Source organism: Canis aureus, chromosome 29 (assembly GCF_053574225.1).
Source record: "Canis aureus isolate CA01 chromosome 29, VMU_Caureus_v.1.0, whole genome shotgun sequence".
Taxonomy (NCBI): Eukaryota; Metazoa; Chordata; class Mammalia; order Carnivora; family Canidae; genus Canis; species Canis aureus.
In genome coordinates, this window is record NC_135639.1 from 14,274,643 (window position 1) to 14,290,315 (window position 15,673).

Below are 15,673 nucleotides of genomic sequence, written 5' to 3' on the forward strand. Positions count from 1 at the left end.
GAACACAGGCAGCAACCAATTTATCAAAATCAACACTCAAAGAACAAAAGTCCAATTAAGAAATGGACAGATGACATGAACAGCCAAAGAAGCCATACAAATGGCCAACAGACACATGAAAAAATGTTCAATATCACTCGGCATCAGGGAAATACAAATCAAAACCATAAAGAGATGCCATCTTACACCAGTCAGAATGGCTAAAATTAACAAGTCAGGAAATAACATATTGGTAAGGATGCAGAAAAGGGGGAGTCTTCTTACACTGTTGGTGGAGATGCAAGCTGATGCAGGCACTATGGAAAACAGGATAGAGGTTCCTTAAAAAGTTGAGAATAGAGTTACCCTACAACCCAGCAATTGCACTATTAAGGATTTACCCCAAAGATACAATGCAGTGATCCGAAGGGACACCTGCACCCCAATATTCATAGCAGCAATGTCCACAATAGTCAAACTATGGAAAGAGCCACAATGTCAACTGACAGTGAATGGATAAAGAAAATGTGGTATATATAATGGAATACTACTTAGCCATCAAAAAAGGAAATCTTGCCGTTTGCAATGATGTGGATGGAACTAGAAGGTATTATGCTAAGTGAAACAAGTCAGAGAAAGACAATTACCATACGATCTCACTCATATGTGGAATTTAAGAAACAAATGAGGATCATAGGGGAGGAGAGGAAAATATAAAACAAGATGAAATCAGAGAAGGAAACAACCATAAGAGACTATGAACTCTAGGAAACAAACTGAGGGGTTCTGGAGGGGAAGGGGGTTGAAGGATGTGATAACTGGGTATCTGGGTGATGGACATTAAGGAAGGCACTTAATATAATTAGCACTGCGCATTATGTAAGACTGATGAATCATTGAACTCTACCTCTGAAATTAATAATACATTATATGTTAATTAATTAAATTTAAATTTTAAAAAAGGTGGAAGAAAAAATGAGAAAGAAGTCTGAAAGTCATGAAATGCTCATGGATAATATGAAATAAAAATGCAATCATAAATAATTATATAATTTAATTATATCTAATTATATAGCATTTACTATGTTCCAAGCACTGTTCTAAGGGCTTTATATATATTAAGTCGTTTAATTTTTACTATACTCTTGTGAGGTAGGTACTATTGTGAACCTCCATTGACAGATGTACAGACTGAGGCATAGACAAGTTAAATTGCTTGTCCAAGGTTACTAACTACTAAATTAGCAGAGCAGGGTTTCAAGGGGTTTATAATCTTAACTTCTATGCTTACTGCCTCTCAAGAACCTGATGTTTATTATTTCTCTCCTCCCTGAACTATATGAAAAAAACGAGATAGTTATACAACTTTCTGGGAGCTTCTTATGAATTAATTCAATCTTTGACTTAAGTGTTAATCATAGCAATATTCTACAAGTTAGCTGCGTTAACATATGTTAAGTATGATCCCATACTTTTTGAAATAGAATCTTTTAAATAAATAAACATCTTGGTATTTATAAATAGGAAAAGATTACCTAAAGCAGAGACTATTAAACCACTGTGAATGTAAGTACTGGTTCTCTACATTAATGGATGGCATCAAGATAGAGTCCAACAAATAATCTGAACATGACAGATTAACTTAAAAAAAAAAGACCATAATCATTATGAAAGAATTCCAATAATATAGACAGAATAAAATATGCATAGAATTTTCTAATTACTAAAAGTAGGAACAATAAGCTCAGTGAAATAAACTAATATTAATTTTTTGTAATTGCTTTCTTACTGGTTAAAGTTTAATAAAAGTAGACGTACAATTATAATAACCTTAAAATAAAACTGGTTCTCAACTGGGGACAATTTTGCGCACCCCTCTCTTCCCAGGGGACATTTGGCAAAGTCTGGAGACATTTTTGGTTGTCAAAGCTAGGGGTGGTAGGTGCTACTGGCATCTAGTAGGTAGAGGCCAGAAATGATGCTAAACATCTTAAATTGCATAGGACTGCCCTCTTGCAACCAAGAATAACCTGTACCAAAATGTCAAAGTGCCAAGTTTGAGAACTCTGCTATAAAATGGCATATATACCAATAGCAGTTAAACCTGAAAATTTAAGAAAAAGGCAACAGATTTCAGTATACATTTGAACACACAGAAAAGAACATTTCAAAACTTAAGGATAAAACCAATTTAATTTTGGCCTTCATGATGTTGAATAAATGTCACATTGTTTCTTGCCATCATTAGTTTCTTGTTATTGCACTAATTATAAGGCTTATGGCCCTATTTCCAAAAATCTTTATACTTTGACGTGGTTCTTTATACTTGAAATAACGTCTATGGAACATATCAGTTAGCAAACTAATTTACACATACCAAATAATTTAACGTGGGAACTGGCAAAATACTGGCATTTTATTTGGCATCTGCTAAAATGCAAAAAATGGACAATGTATCTAAACTACTGTTTCTTTCTATTCAAATTTCCTCTGTCACCATCTGTGAAGGAAAAAAACACTCTATAACAGACTTTGTGTGTTTAATTTTAACCCAGGGCAAATTTTTATGACTGTGTGATAAACCCACAAAACTGGAGTTCACATCGGAAGCCCTTACACTACTAACCATAATGATACCAGTGGGCATTATCATTTTTAAAAGTGTAAAAATAGTCAATGAGCAGATTGTCATTACAGAAACTCATTCTGCATCACACATATCACCCAAGAGATTGATATTTCATGCTTATAAAACTTAACATAAAATTAAATTGCAAATATTTTCTCACAATCTACTAAAATTATGGCCTAAGGCAATATACTGCTAATATGAAGCATTTGTTCAGCTCTAGTGGACATATTTCTATATGATTTATGTAAGAGAAGGCTTCATTTGCTTCTCATAGATTCAGTAATGAGGCTTCTTTCCTTATATTTAGCCTAGAAAGTGTATGAACTTCTTAGAAATTAAGCCAGCAAATATAGCATTGAATTATTAATAAATAATAGTAAAATTAACAAACTGAAGGTTTTCTCCTTGTGTGTATGACTATGCTGTTTCAAACATCAGCCATTCTTTCATTATCCAAATACATAAAGAGCAGGTCAATATTCTATACAGAAAATACATTTCATTCTTTCAGCACAAAAAGTAATAGATTTCAAGTAAAATAGTAGATTGTGATTCTTTTTCCCTGAAATCTAGAAAGATAAAAAAGAATTTCAATCATTAAAAAAAAAGTTAGGAATAACAGAAAGGAGAGTTGTGAAACCAATACTCTGTCTCAATCTATTGAGATGTGAGGAACACCGAGTCCATGAGGTAAAACAAAAGATAAAATTGATTTCAGTATTATCAACCCCATGCATTGTGAAACTTACACGTAGCACTTTCTAGGTAGTGAAGCATTTTCTCATTAGCATATTTTGTAATGCACATAGAAGGAATTAATGTCTTTAACTGGAACTTAAAAAAATCACTACACATTTAGCTTTATGCTGAAATCTGTTTGACAACTTGAAAAATTACCAGATTTTATACCAAAATATAGTAGGAAATACTTACCTTAAGCATTCTGCATCACTTTGAGGCTTTTCATTGATTTTTACTTTTTCTGCCTCTAGGTATTTGGTAGTACAAATGGCTTCATTCTTTTTATCTTCAAAAACTAAACAATTAAGAAAGTGCTTACAATCTTTAAAAAAATAAACATAAGAGTTAATTAACTTTACTCATTCATAAGAACAATACTCTAATTTTTGATGCTTCATGTAAAATGCCTGCACTCATGATTTTTATTTTTCTACTTTAATATAGCAATTAAAGGCACAAAAAAGATTTTGACAAAATTTATGACATTAAAAATACCAGATCTAATTCTGTTCATTTTAGTGTTTTATCTATTTCTGGTTCTTTTTAAGATTTTATTTATTCACTTGACAGAAAGATAGTGGGAGCATGAGCACATGCACCCACAGGAAGGGGGAGCAGCTGGCAGAGGGAAAGGGAGAAGCAGACACCTCACTGAGCAAGGAGCCTGATGCCTACTCCATACCAGAATCCTGGTATTCTGACCTGAGCTGAAGGCAGATGCTTAACCAACTGAGCCACCCAGGTGCCCTCCCATTCCTGTTTTACACCAATAATAACACTATATCCCAATAGGTTAGTACAGTTTGAAATAATAGTATGATCCTGTTATGTGTATATAATTATATTCATCAGCAAAGTAAACTAAGCTCATAAAGATAATACCTTTAAGTTTTCTCTGCACAGTAAGTAATTCTTGTTCTAATTCACTCTTTTGTTTTTGAAGTTCACTTAACTGGCCACTATCATGTTCCATTGACTTCATTTCTAGAAACAAATAGACAAAAAACCCCACATTTTAACCATTTAGGCTTTGCTTTAAATATGTCAGCAATTATTAACTTGTTGTGTCTGTAATCAAAATTTAAGCAGCACATGGTCAATTTTAAACTGACAAGAACAGATACTATACTTGATCTTAACCAAAAGGCCAAGAAGCAATTCATATGGTCAATTTTAAGCTCCAACAGGCTTCCCTTGGCCATCTAGAAACTGTCTCTAATGAACAGACCAGGATTCATTAAACAACAATGGGGTACAAAAGAATGAGTTAATTGATGGTTAGACTACCAAGAGAGAATTCAAAATAATGTAACATCACCAAGTAAAACAAGCTTCCCAATGAGATAATAAGAAAACTATCATTCATAAGTAAAGCATATTTAAAATATTTCATAGTACTCAACATATGGCTACAATTCTTCCATAACACTGCTAATATTGCTGTTTCTACCTAGAATATCTTTCCTCTCTTTATCCGCACAACAAACTCTAATTCGTCCTTTAAAGGTCATCTACTAATTTTTCAAAGGTAAACAGTAAATTAGAACACAAAATTTATAATACACGACATTAAATAACTAGCCAACTTCCTTAAATTTACAAAGAGCTCATATAAATCAGTAAGAACAAAAATGTAGAAAGATGAACAAAGAATATGAATAGATTAGTCACAGGAAAATAAAAAGAAATTTAAGTGATCAATAAATTCAGAGAAGTAAATTCAACATCATGCAATATCAAAGAAATGTAAATTATATCAACATAACAATAATGTTTTTGCTTGTCAGATGGGCCAAGGTTAAAGTCAGTGATAATGCCCAGATTGTTAGTAGTTTAGGATATTAATTTAGGAAAGCAAGTTCTCTCCTATAGGTTGGTAGGTAAATTGACTAACTCAGTGCTTTAAGGAGTATAATTTGGCATTAATTCTCTCGATATTTTTGTCAACCTAGCAGTTTCATTAGATTTTACCACAGAAATATAGTCACTAAAGTATAGGGAGATATATATTCGGATAATTAGAGGCCCCTATTGATGGTCATGTAGGTTGTTTCTGATTTTTATTTTGTATTGTTTTCTTCTGAAATCACCACCCGTCCCTCCACCTGTGAACCATTTCCTATCTTCTCTGGGAACTTTACTTCTCTCTGAAATTTTCAACTCTACTTCTCCATGGGCTCCGACCCATCAGTATTTAATATGTTCAAAAATCTCCCATCTAAGAAACAGAAATGCAAAAAGGACAACACATTCCCCACTAAAAGTCTTCCCCTGACCTCATATTCCCTTGGGTTACTGGACTTTCCCATCCAGAGAAACTTTGTTTCAAGGGCTTCTGGGCACTAATGATCACCATTTCCTCTGATCCCGCTGCTCAACCCATTACAACATGGCCTCTGTCTTCCTCTCTTCTTGTCCCCATCTGTTCCTTCCCCTAAAGATCACCAGAGACCTCTCATGGCTGTGTCTTAGTATTTATGGTTGACAGTTTGACAACATTTAACTTGCGCTGATCACTCCCTCAAACACGGTGGTGGTCTCCAAGGTGATCTCCATTTCACACAGGTGATCTCCTGCCTACCTTTTACATTCTTCCCTGGCCCTTTTCTTCTTCTTCCTTTGAAAATCCTGGTGTTCCTCAGGATTCTATTATTTTCTTTCAATACATTTTTCCTGGGTGACTCCCAAATTTAACAGTCTCAGCCTAAATCTCCCTCAGCGCTCTTGACTTACTGATATTTACACTCAGATTTGTCATGTGGCTAATTCCTACCACCCTTAAGGTCTCAGTCTGAAGGTCACTTGCTTGGGGAGATCTTCCCTAACTCCTAGTCCAGGTTAAGTTCTCTTATTATATGTTCTCACCTCATTTTACATGTCTCCTTTTGAAGCGGTCATTGATTCATAACTCTCTCTCTCTCTCATACTATTGGAGACAGAGCATTAAACTAAACAAAGTCCTGCCATTACAGAGTTTAAAGTTTCATATGTAAATGTTATGATATACGTAGAGATGGGCTTTGTGAAAGTACAAAGACCAACAGTACCAGGACCATGGAAGTAAATCTATTAAAATAAATGCATATTTCTGGAAGAAAGGATACAAAAAGAGGCCTACAACAGTATTTGTGGTATCAAGGACTTTTTTCCTTATCACTTTTTTAGAGGAATCATTTACGTAAAGTACATCCACATCCATATAATTCTTTGAATTTTGGCTGCCATATACTCATGAAACCACCACCACAATCAAGAAACCATATATTTCTACCAATCCTGAAAAGTTCCTCTACTTTTTTTGCAATTTATTCATTCTGGTCCAGGCAACCACTGATCAGCTTGTTGTCACTTGCCTGCTTGTTGTCACATACACTTTGTATTGTATATGTGTTCTTTTGTGTCTAGCTTCTTTTACTCATCATATCATTTTGAGATGCATCCATGTTGTGTGTGAGTAGATTTGTTATTTTTTATCTTTGAGTATTCTACTGCATGGGTACACCAATTTTGTTTACCCATTTACCTCTTAATAGACATTTATGTTCTGTTCCGTTTTTGGCTACTGTGAATAAAGTTACTAAAAACTTAGTGTGGATGTATGTTTCAGTTCTCTGGTGTATCTAGTTGTAGAATGGCTGGGTCACCTAGCAAATGTATGTTTAATGTTTTAAGAAACTGAAAAACAATTTCCAAAGTTGTACCATTTATTTTACATTCCCATCATACCTTATGAATTTCAGATGCTCCACTTTATCGCCAACACTTGATATGACCAGTCTTTTTAATTAAATGCATGTATAGTGATATAACATTGTGGTTTTAATTTGTATTTTAAAAGATACTGAGTATCTTTTCAAATGTTCATTGATCATTAGTGTATGCCCCTTTGTGAAGTTCAAATCTTTACCCCTTTTTAAAAATTTTTTTAAAGATTATTTATTTATTTATTTATTTATGACAGACACAGAGAGAGAGAGAGAGGCAGAGACACAGGCAGAGGGAGAAGCAGGCTCCATGCAGGGAGCCCAACGTGGGACTCGATCCTAGGTCTCCAGGATCACACCCCAGGCTGAAGGTGGCACTAAACCTCTGGGCCACTGGGGCTGCCCTTTTCCCCCTTTTAGAGTAAGTTTTGTTGCCTTATTATTAAGTTGTAAGAGTTCATCATAGTCTAGGTAACAGTACACCAGCAGATATATGCATGGCAAATATTTTCTCCAAGTTGTGGTTTGTCTTTTGATTTTCCTAATAGTTTTTAAATTTTATTTTAAATCCAATGTATTTTTTTTTTTACTTTTATGGTTCATGTTTCTGTGTCCCATCTAAGAAATCATTGTCTATCCAAACCAAGATAGCAAAGATTTCCTATTATGTTTTCTTCTAGGAGTTCCATGATGTTAGCTTTTATGTTTACATGTATGTCCATTCTGAGTTAATATTTAATATGGTGTGAAGTAAGATTTAGAAATCATTGTTTTGCAATGGATGTCCAATTGTTTTAGCACCATTTACTGAATAAGAATTTCCTTTCCTCACTGAATTGTCTTGTTACTGTTGTTGATAATCAATTGACTTCACATGAGTAAGGCTATTTCTGGACTCTTTCATTCGAATGGTACCTATCTGCCTATTTTTAAGCCAGTGACACATTATCTTGATTACTATAGCTTTTTAGCAAAATTTGAAATCAGGGAGTATAAATCCCTAAATTTTGTTCTTTTAAAAAATTGTTTTGGCTGTTCTAAGTGATTTACATTTCCAGACGAATATTAGAATCAGCTTGTCATGGCTTAATAAAACTTAGGATTTTTACTGAGATTCTGTTAAACCTATGATTTGAAGAGAACTGATCTACTAACAAAACTGAATTTTCTAATCATGAACTTGGTAGATCTATTTATGTAAGGTCTTCCTTAATTTCTCTCAGTAATTCTCCGTAGTTTGTAGTGTAGAAGTCCATTATGTCTTTTGCTAAATTTGTTTCTATTTTTTTTGATGCTGTTTAAATGGTATTTTTATTCCACTTTTCTATTGTTTGCTGTTAATATATAAAAATTCAACTGTTGTTTTTTTGTGTGGGGTGGGGAGAGAAGGAGAGAGAGAGTGGAGAGGGATGTATAGGGAAAGAGAAAAAGAGAATCTTAAGCAAGCTTCACTCCCAGTGTGGAACCTGATTTCATGACCCTGAGATCAGGATCTGAGTCAAAATCAAGTTGGAGGCTTAACCAACTGAGCCATCCAGGTGCCTCTCAATGGATTTTTAAATATATACATTGTATTCTATAATCTTACTATATTGAATTAATTTTAGTAATTGTTTTATAAATTCCTTATAATTTTCTATGTAAATTATCATGTAACCTGTAAATAGAGGCAAATTTATTTTGTCTCCTTGAAATGGTTAAAATGACTTGGACATCCAGAGTTGTATTGAATGGAAGTGGTAAGAATGGGCATCCTTGGCTTATTCTCAATCCTTTTGGGGAATGCATTTAATATGTTACCATTACATATGATATTGGTATTCAATATTTCACCATTAAGTGTAATATTAGCTGTAAGCTTTTCAAACAGATTCTTTATCTGGTTGAGAAAGTTCCCCTCTATTCCTGGTTTCCTGAAAGTCACATAGGGCTGTTTAGATCCATTTGCCAGTCTCTTTTTCCAGTCCTTTATGTTATAGCTGTCATATATGCATATGGTATACATGTATACAAACTGCTTCTGCATACATTATAAATTCCACAAGACAATATATTATTTGCTTAAATTGTCACATGTAGCTTTTAAAGTTTAAAAAAGAGGTATTCATAATTATCTATATATTTGCCATTTCTGTTTAATTCATTCAGCATGATCTGAGTTTCTGTTATCATTTTTGCTTCTATTTTGAGGACTTCTTTAGCATTTCTTGTCATTCAGGCATGATGGCAATGGATTCCCTTAATTTTTATTTATCTGAAAATGTCTTTATTTTAACTTCATTTTTTTAAGGATATTTTCACTGGATATAGAAAAATTTTCTTTCAACACTTCCAAGATGTTATTCCACGGTCTTCTTGACTTTATCATTTCTAGTGACAGGTACATAATCATTAGAGTTATTGTTCCCCGTTTTCAAAGTTTTCTCTTTCTCTTTGGTTTTTTAACAGTTTGACTATTATTGAATAGCTAGGCATAGATCTATTTGAAGGTATCTTATTTGGGTTTGCTGAACTTCTTGAATCTTCAAATTAATGTCTTTTCAAAAATTTAAGAAATTTTCTGCCATGATTTCTTCAAATATATTTTGACAATTCTCTTTCCTTTCCTTCAGAGATTCCAATTACTTGAATGTTAGACCTTTTAAAATTGTCCCATAGGTCCCTATGTTTCTAATTTTTTGTTTAATTTTAACTTTTCTTTTTCAGATTGGACAATTTCTTTTTTTTTTAATTTTTTTAAATTTATTTATGATAGTCACACAGAGAGAGAGAGAGAGGCAGAGACATAGGCAGAGGGAGAAGCAGGCTCCATGCACTGGGAGCCCGATGTGGGATTCGATCCCGGGTCTCCAGGATCGCGCCCTGGGCCAAGGGCAGGCGCTAAACCGCTGCGCCACCCAGGGATCCCAAGATTGGACAATTTCTATCAATCTATCTTCATGTTCACTGGCTTTTCTATCAGTTCCATTCTGCTATCAAGCTTATTCAGTGACATTTTTATTTAAAATAATGGATTTTTCAGTTCTAATGTTTTCTTTTTTTACGTTTTCTATTTCTCCACTGAGATGATCTATCTTTTCATCTGTTACAAGTGCATTTTCCTTATCTCACTGAGCATAGCTCAAGAATAGCTGCTATAAAGTATTTGATAATTCCAATATCTAGATCATTAGGGGTTTGGCATCTCATGGTTTTCTTTTGACACTAAGTCACATTTCACTGATTCTTCAGAGGTCAAATAATTTTGGATTGTATCCTGAAACTTGTGAGAATATCATGTTGTGGAGACTTTGTATATTTTTGATAATAGAATTCTAATGAGTGTTAAGTGGTATCTCATTATGGTTTTGATTTCCATTTCTCTAATGACTAGCATCTTTTCATATGCTTAATGGCCATACCTTTGGGGAAATGTTTGTTCAAGTCCTTTGCCAACTTTTTAATTGAGTTGTTTATTTATTGGCTTTGAGTTATAATTCTTCATATATTCTGCACATGTAGGAGCACCTGGCTGGCTCAGTTGGTAGAGCATATGACTCTTGATCTCAGGTTTGTGAGTTCAAGCCCTACTGGTTTAAAAATATTCTGGATATTAATCCCTTATCAAAGATAAGATTTGCAAATATTTTCTTCCATAAAAAACACAACTCATTCTTTTTTGTGATATACAGAAGATCTTAGTTTTAATGATATACAATTGGTCTCTTTTTCTTTTGTTGTCTGTTTTTGGTATCCAAGAAATCACATCTAAACTCAACATGATGAAATGTTTCCTGTATGATTTCTTGTAAGACCTTTGTGGTTTTACTTCTTAAGACTTTCATCCATTTTTAGCTAATCTTTGTATATTGTATAAGGTAAGGGCCCAACTTCATTCTTTTGTATGTGGTATTCAGTTTTCCCTGCTCCATTTGTTGAAAAAACTGTCCTTTCCCATTGAATAGTCTTGGGACGCTTATAAAAAAAATCATCTGACCATATACAAAAGGGTTTATATTTGAGCTCTCTGTTCTATCCTGTTTTTCTATATGTCTGTCCTTATCCTAGGACCACACTGTTTGATTACTGCAGCATTTTAGTAAATCAAGAAGTGTGAGTCCTCCAATTTTGTTCCACTTTTTCAAGATGGTTTTGGCTCTTTGGGATCCTTTAGGATTTCATATGAACTTTAGAATGTGTCTTTCAGTGCATGAAAAAATGCTGTTGGGATTTTGATAGGGATTACATTGAATCCATACATCATTTTGGGGTAATAATATCATCTTAACAGTACTAAATTTTCCAATCCATGACATGGAATGTCTTTCCATTTATCTGAGTATTCCTTAATTTCTTTGAGTAATGTTTTATAGAGTTTTCAATGTACAAGTCTTTTACCTCCTCGGTTAAATTTATTCCTAAGTATTCTTTCTGATACTATTGTAAGTGGAATTTAATTTTTTTTCCTTTTTGGATCACTTATTGCTCATACATAGAAATGCAACTTATTTTTGTGTGTTGATTTTGTATATTCCAACTCTGCTATATTTATTTATTAGTTCTAGCATTTTTTTGTGGTATCCTTAGGTGTTCTATATATATAAGAGCATATCACATGGGCATAGAGATAATTCTACTTTTTCCTTTCCAATTTAGATGTCTTTATTTCTTTTTCTTGCCTAATTGATTTGGCTAAAATTTCTAACACTATGTGAATAGAAGTGGAAATATCCGTGACTTTTTTTTATAGAAAGTTAGTTACAGAGTATGTACCCATTTAACTTTGTATTCTAACTTGTTATTGAAAATACACATCAATATCACCTAAGGACAAAAAAGTTATGTTCCCTACCCATCCCACAGAGATTCTGATTCAATAGGTCTTGAATGAGACTCAAGCATTCAATATTTTTTGAAGCTTTCCAGATGCGTGCCTCTGTCCTACACTGTCTACTCTAAGTAATTTATCTATGATAACATTATTTCCATCATCTATAAAAAGAAACTAAAAATATAATTCTCATATTTTTGAGGGCTTAATTATGTGGCAGGCAGCATTCTATGTGCTTCAATATTATTTCATTGAATTCTCACAACAACCTTTGTTAAGGTCATTACTATTAACCCCTTTCTTTACAGATGGGGAAACTGGGCCAAAGAAAAGTCAAGCAACTTGCCCCAAATCACATAACTACCAAATGGTAAAATTAAGATTTAAATGAAATTAACATGACATTAGCATTTATAGTCTTTAGGATAGTGGTTGTTATATACAATAAGCCTGATAAATATTACTTAAAAGTTGTCATATGCAAAGCAAAACAATAAATTATTCATACTGATAGCTCCAAGTCAAAAAAGTTAAATGCATTTATTATTCTCCATTTACTAAAGGCATCAAAGTAACAAACAGAATATTTTAGAAAGGCTTCCATTAAAAACTAATTATCCATTTAATATCATTTATATTTTCATTCTCTACTTCCTTGACTCCCATTGATTCCAATCTATTACTACCAGTCTTCTACTGCTCTACTCTATGCTACTGCACTTGACATCTTCTGATTGTCAAATTAATAACCTATTTTGATTTCCACTAATTAAAGAAAAACATATTTTGTTTTTGGTTTCTAAAATATTACTTTCTGCTGGTTCTCCTCTTGCCTTCTTTGAATGCTCTGTCCCATTCTTTTTCTTTCTTTCCTTAAATGTTTCTGGCTTTGGTCTTTGTTCCTTATCTGTGTCCCCCCAATAAGTTTTCTCAGAATGATATCACTGACTTCTCTGGATTCAGTTCCAAACTTAATGGTCTAGCTCTGATTTCTTTTACCAGCTTCACAAACAACTCTTCCCCTGCCACCTGGGAATTCCCCTCTGTGTATTTCATAGACATCTCCACCTAAAAATACCTGAAACAAAACTTATTTTGTCCAGAAAAGGCTATATAGTTCCTACAGGCTTTTCTATCTCTGCTCTTCCTCCTGGTACCACATTCTACCCAAACTCTGATGTTTGAAAACTATAATTCATCCTTAACTTTATCTATTTTTGTTCACATTAAAAAGTGATGAAGTCCTGTTATTGTTCCTAAACATTTCTTTAATTCAACCTCTCTTCTATTTGGCAAGGTCTTTAATTCAGGATCTTATCACAGATTACAATAACCTACATGCTAGGGTTCCTGAAATGAAATTCTCCCCACCCCACTGTGTAACCTTGTTTTCTAGTTTAAATTACATTGATGGTAAATGAGGTACATCCCACCAGTCCTACCCCTAATATGGCTTCTATCACACTGTACTATAAATATCTGCTTACATATTTGATTCTTCCACTTTTTAGTTTTATACCCCAAAGACCTAGAGCAATGCCTATCACATACAGAAGGAGCAATAGATATTTGTTATTGAATGAATGACTAAAATGCTCATGTCACACCTACGTCTAAAGAACTTGAGATTGCTCACAGTAAAAGATACATTTCCATTAGGTTAATTAAGAGAAAGGTAAAAGAATAGCTATGCAATAACCCAATTTACTTATGAAAAGGTTAAATTTCTGGAACATCCATTGATTCAAATAAGTTATTTTCATTAATGATACAAAAATGAGGTGGTATTATATACTCATACCCCTCTTCAAAATGTTCGTCTGGTTTTCTAAGTCAGATATTTCAATCTTGACATTTTCTTTTATCCAAAGTTCTCTTTTCTTTGTTACTTCATACTCATTATTGAAATCTGTAATTTCCTTAATAAATTTTTCTTCCTCCTCTGTCACTTTTTTCTTCACAGCCTCCTGAAAAACAGAAACAAAATATGAAATATAGATGGTAATTGTACTGTTATTCTTTAGTGATTCAAAATGCAATCATTTTGAATATTAACAACAAATATATAATATTATAATTCCCATTATTATTACAAAAATGCTTTATTCCTCCAGCAATATGAAGCTATTACATACCAACTATTTACACATGGAAGTTTTATCTTTAATATTTTATATATTTATATATAATATTTTAATATTATTGAGGTAGAATTTCTACTACTCATCATTGTATCTGTGTTTATATATTAAACTTATAGCCATTGGTGCCATTTGGTCATTGCAATATAAATTTGGGTAAAATAATTAAATGTCCAAACCTGAACATGAAAATGTACACTCAAGGGAATTACTTCTATAGAAAAAAAACAAACAAGGAAATCGAAGGAAACCTTTTAAAATATAGCAAAGGAGGTAAAATTATATATTTATTTCCAAGTCAGTTCTACAAAATAGTTTACATTTTATGAAACATGAATATGAAAAAGAAATAAGAATTTCCAGAAACTCTAGAACCTAAACACTACTGTATTTTTCTATTTTTTTTCTAAGAAATGTCAATTAGTTGTGAACTACATTGGGCACTGGCCATGTTAACATAAGTACCAAGTCTGTTGATTTTGACTTCAGATATTTTTAATATTTTTAAATGTATTTTCTTTAAAATGTCAATTAATTACAAGTCACATTCCTAAACTGGCCCTGTCATTTAAAACTACTGAGTCTGTTGGTTCTGACTTAAGATAAAAAGATAAACAAAATCTTTTCACCAAGATCCATAAATATGCCTAAAGTGTGAACTCTCTGCCTTTCAAAAGCATTAAAACCAGGGTCTCAAAGCCTGAGCAATTCAAATCAGTTTCACTCATTTTTTTATGCTTATTACAATTGCAAATAATTTCTATATTGCATTCCTGCCAATAGAATTCTTTCAAACTATATTACTCTACCAACTGGTTTTAAATAGCACTTAATACTTTTCCATATCTGAACAGGAGTATCTGCCAATATGCATACAGATAATTTTCTAAAAGTACACCTAAGTATATTTAAATACTTTTCAATACTGCTAGTGAAATAGATATTTCTAAGTGGCTGTAGGCTTACAAAGGCTTGAAGAAGCATATTCCTCTGGTTTGTAATTTCACTACACTGTCTTTCTAAGGCATTTTCATGAATTTTCCAAAGCTGTAAGAGGAAGGCTTTTTCAGAAAACTGCTGAACCTTTAAAGTAAAAAAACAGAAATCAGAATGAAACAATTAGGGTGCCTTAGTTAAGAGAACAAATATTAACCTTAAAAACAAAATAAATTTCACATTAAGCATCTTATTTTAAATGCACTATCATATATTATTTTATAAGTGTTCTATAATTACAAGTTTTAAAATGTTTTCCCCCAATAAGACATAGGCCCCTTATGGGCAGAAAATGCATTTTCTTTTCTCTTTGCAATACCTAACACATTTCTTAGCTTAGGTACCAAAGCTTTTTAACTACACACATTGAAATCTGCTTCAAGACAGCTTGTGTTAAAGAGCAAGTTTCTATTCTCATCACTTATAAGGAAGATATGGATGAATTAAACATGTATACAGTATGACTAATAAAATGAGATAAAATCTACAAACCACAGGCAAAAACCCAGTCCCATGACTACAGTTATACTAAGAAAAACACAAATCTGCTAAAGTCCTCAAATGCTTTTGAGAACTCATTTTTTAATTTTAGTACCTCATTTGGTTCTAGTTAGCAAGAGACATAATAAACATTAATATTGGATATGTAACTATTATTTCATTTGGGCCA

General features: G+C 32.8%; 1 protein-coding gene and 1 pseudogene across 2 annotated transcripts in view; both read right to left on the reverse strand.

Annotated features, from left to right (window-relative positions):
* The window catches only part of CCDC172 (coiled-coil domain containing 172), a 58,255-nt gene that overhangs the window by 19,370 nt on the left and 23,212 nt on the right, over positions 1 to 15,673 (reverse strand). The window contains exons 4-7 of one of the 2 annotated variants that reach the window (XM_077877508.1): positions 14,974 to 15,090; positions 13,668 to 13,833; positions 4,235 to 4,336; positions 3,545 to 3,647 (exon numbers count right to left, since the gene is read on the reverse strand). In XM_077877508.1, coding sequence (XP_077733634.1) covers positions 3,545 to 3,647; positions 4,235 to 4,336; positions 13,668 to 13,833; positions 14,974 to 15,090 — 488 coding nt within the window. Of the gene's footprint in view, positions 1 to 3,544; positions 3,675 to 4,234; positions 4,337 to 13,667; positions 13,834 to 14,973; positions 15,091 to 15,673 lie in introns of both variants that reach the window. The other variant, XM_077877509.1, reaches the window with a different exon arrangement.
* Positions 4,376 to 4,511, reverse strand: LOC144301500 (U2 spliceosomal RNA; annotated as a pseudogene).